General features: G+C 68.7%; 1 protein-coding gene across 1 annotated transcript in view; it reads right to left on the bottom strand.

Moving 5' to 3' along the window:
- Positions 1-1,949, bottom strand: part of EMIHUDRAFT_460295 (hypothetical protein) — a 2,827-nt gene extending 878 nt beyond the window's left edge. Inside the window, exons 1-5 of the mRNA XM_005756170.1 lie at positions 1,299-1,949; positions 1,124-1,226; positions 859-1,033; positions 349-579; positions 175-313 (exon numbers count right to left, since the gene is read on the bottom strand). Of these exons, the coding sequence (XP_005756227.1) occupies positions 175-313; positions 349-579; positions 859-1,033; positions 1,124-1,226; positions 1,299-1,933 (1,283 nt within the window). The 5' untranslated portion in view covers positions 1,934-1,949. The remainder of the gene's footprint in view (positions 1-174; positions 314-348; positions 580-858; positions 1,034-1,123; positions 1,227-1,298) is intronic.
- Positions 1,950-2,064: the final 115 nt, after the last annotated feature.

Genomic DNA, 2,064 nt, shown 5'->3' with positions numbered 1-2,064 from the left:
AGGAATAAAAAAAAATAAAAAGAAGTAAAAAAAGAAGAAAGAAAAGTATAAAATAAGAGGGGGGGGGGGGTACCTTGCGGGGTGGGTCTTTGTGAGAGGAGGGGAGGGAGGGGCAGTGCGGTGCAGGGGGGGGAGGAGGACTGAGGGGAGGCGAGGCGGTGCGGGGGGCTGCACCGCGAGAAGGGCGCTTCGCCCTCCGTGCCGAGGATCCGGTTCTTCATCGGGTTGAACATGCGGCCGGTGTGGCCGACCGAGCGGAGCAACGCTACCTCGTGCGGCGCCATCAGGTGCGTGATCTCGCCGGGGTAGATGCCTACACACCGACTCACCCGCTCCCCCAAAACGAACAGGCCCGCTCGGCCGGCGTGGCGTCGCCGGGGCACACGCCGTTGATGTGCTCGCTGCTGCTCGCCTCGACGCGGGCCGTCTCGAAGAGCGGCGCGAGGAGGGGCAAGCTGCCGATCACGTCGGTCGGCGCCACGAGATGGTTCCCGCGGCCGTGCATCTGGAGGTTGGAGTACATGTTGGGCGCCCCCTGGTCCTGCAGCCCGAGGGCAGGCAGCACGAAAGCGTACAGCGCTGCGAGCGCCACCAGTCCGCTCCGAAGCCGACCGTGCAAGGGTGGAGGCATAGGGCCGCCCTCGCCGCCGCCACCGCCGCCGCCGCCGCCGCCGCCGCCGCCGCCATCGCCCGCAGCTCTCACGCCGCCGCCGCCGCCGCCGCCGCCGCCCGCCTCGGCGAGTGCGATCGCGCGCACTCCAAGTGTGGCGAGGGCACCTAAGGAGAGAGGGTTCCTAGAAGGTTCCGAGAAGGTTCCTAGAAGGTTCCTGGGAGCACTCCGACGGTGGCGAGGGCCACCAAACGCTGCCACCCACCAGTCGGCCACCCCTCGACCGAGCCGGCCTCCGCGCGAGTCAAAGCTGAGGGCGCGCAAGCACTGGATGCCCGTCGCCGCGGCTGCGGCTGCGGCCGCCAGCAGCGCCGTGCGCCTCCTCTCTGCCGCGTGGCGCAGGAGCGCCGTGAGCGCGGGCGCCTGCGTGACCAGGAGAGAAGGTTCCTAAAAGGTTCCTAGAAGGTTCCTAGACGGTTCCTAGAAGGTTCCTAGCGCGGGCGCCTGCGTGACCAGCAGGCGGGCCGCCATCGCGAGGGAGAAGGGGGTCGCGTTGTTCGGCGAGGGGGTGAGCGAGATGCCGAGGTGGAGCAGGAGCGCGAGGCACACTCCGAGCCTAAGGAGAGAAGGTTCCGAGAAGGTTCCGAGAAGGTTCCTGGGAGCAGGAAAGAAGAAAAACTCTCCGAGCCTCCGCAGCCGGTTCGATGCGGCGGCGAGGAGGAGGCCGATACACGCCTCTCCTCCGATGGTTGCGGCGGGGGCGAGGTTGCGGACGCCGAGGGCCACGGCGGGCGAGGGTGTGTACCCGAGCGTCGGCAGCAGCGTGAGGAAAAACATCGGCGCGCACGACGTGCGCGGGTCGAGGAAGGATGTGTTGAGCTTCCACCAGGCGGCGGAGGCGTAAAAGAGCGAGAGCTGGAGCCGGCAGATCTCGGCCCAGGAGCGGGCGACGGCGTCGCGGTCGGCGGAGGCCGCGCACAGCAGCAGCAGCAGCAGGCCGCCGTCGATCTGGAAGCACCAATAAAAGCTGTCCCAGCAGAAGGGCATGAGCATTGCCGTGTCGCACAGCCGGAGCGTCAGCGCCAGCGCGACGAGCGGCTGGCGAGGCGCCACCGCGGCGGCAGCCACCGCGACGCCGCAGGCGAGGACCCACGGTGACCAGGTCGGCTCGTGCAGCAGCTTGAGCGCCTCGTGCAGGCACCACAGCCGAAAGGCGGTGTCGAGGGTTGAAGGGCCGGCAGACGGCGGGGCCGACTTCGGAGCGGCGACCGCAGGCGCGGCGATGCGGTAGGAGGAGTAGCCGGGTCGGGAGGAGGAGGGCATCGGCGGCGAGGGCTGACTCGATACTAGCGCGCGCGTGAATTCTTTTTTGCCGACTGGCACGGGACTGGCGCGCGCGTGTGTGTCCAGCGTCCACCCATACCGCGTTGGTGTCCAGTCCGAGCCTGGCTGTC

Source organism: Emiliania huxleyi, assembly GCF_000372725.1.
Source record: "Emiliania huxleyi CCMP1516 unplaced genomic scaffold EMIHUscaffold_989, whole genome shotgun sequence".
In the NCBI taxonomy this organism is placed as follows: Eukaryota; Haptophyta; order Isochrysidales; family Noelaerhabdaceae; genus Emiliania; species Emiliania huxleyi.
The sequence above is the reverse complement of the archived record's forward strand: the minus strand, read 5'-3'. Positions and strand labels throughout refer to the sequence as shown.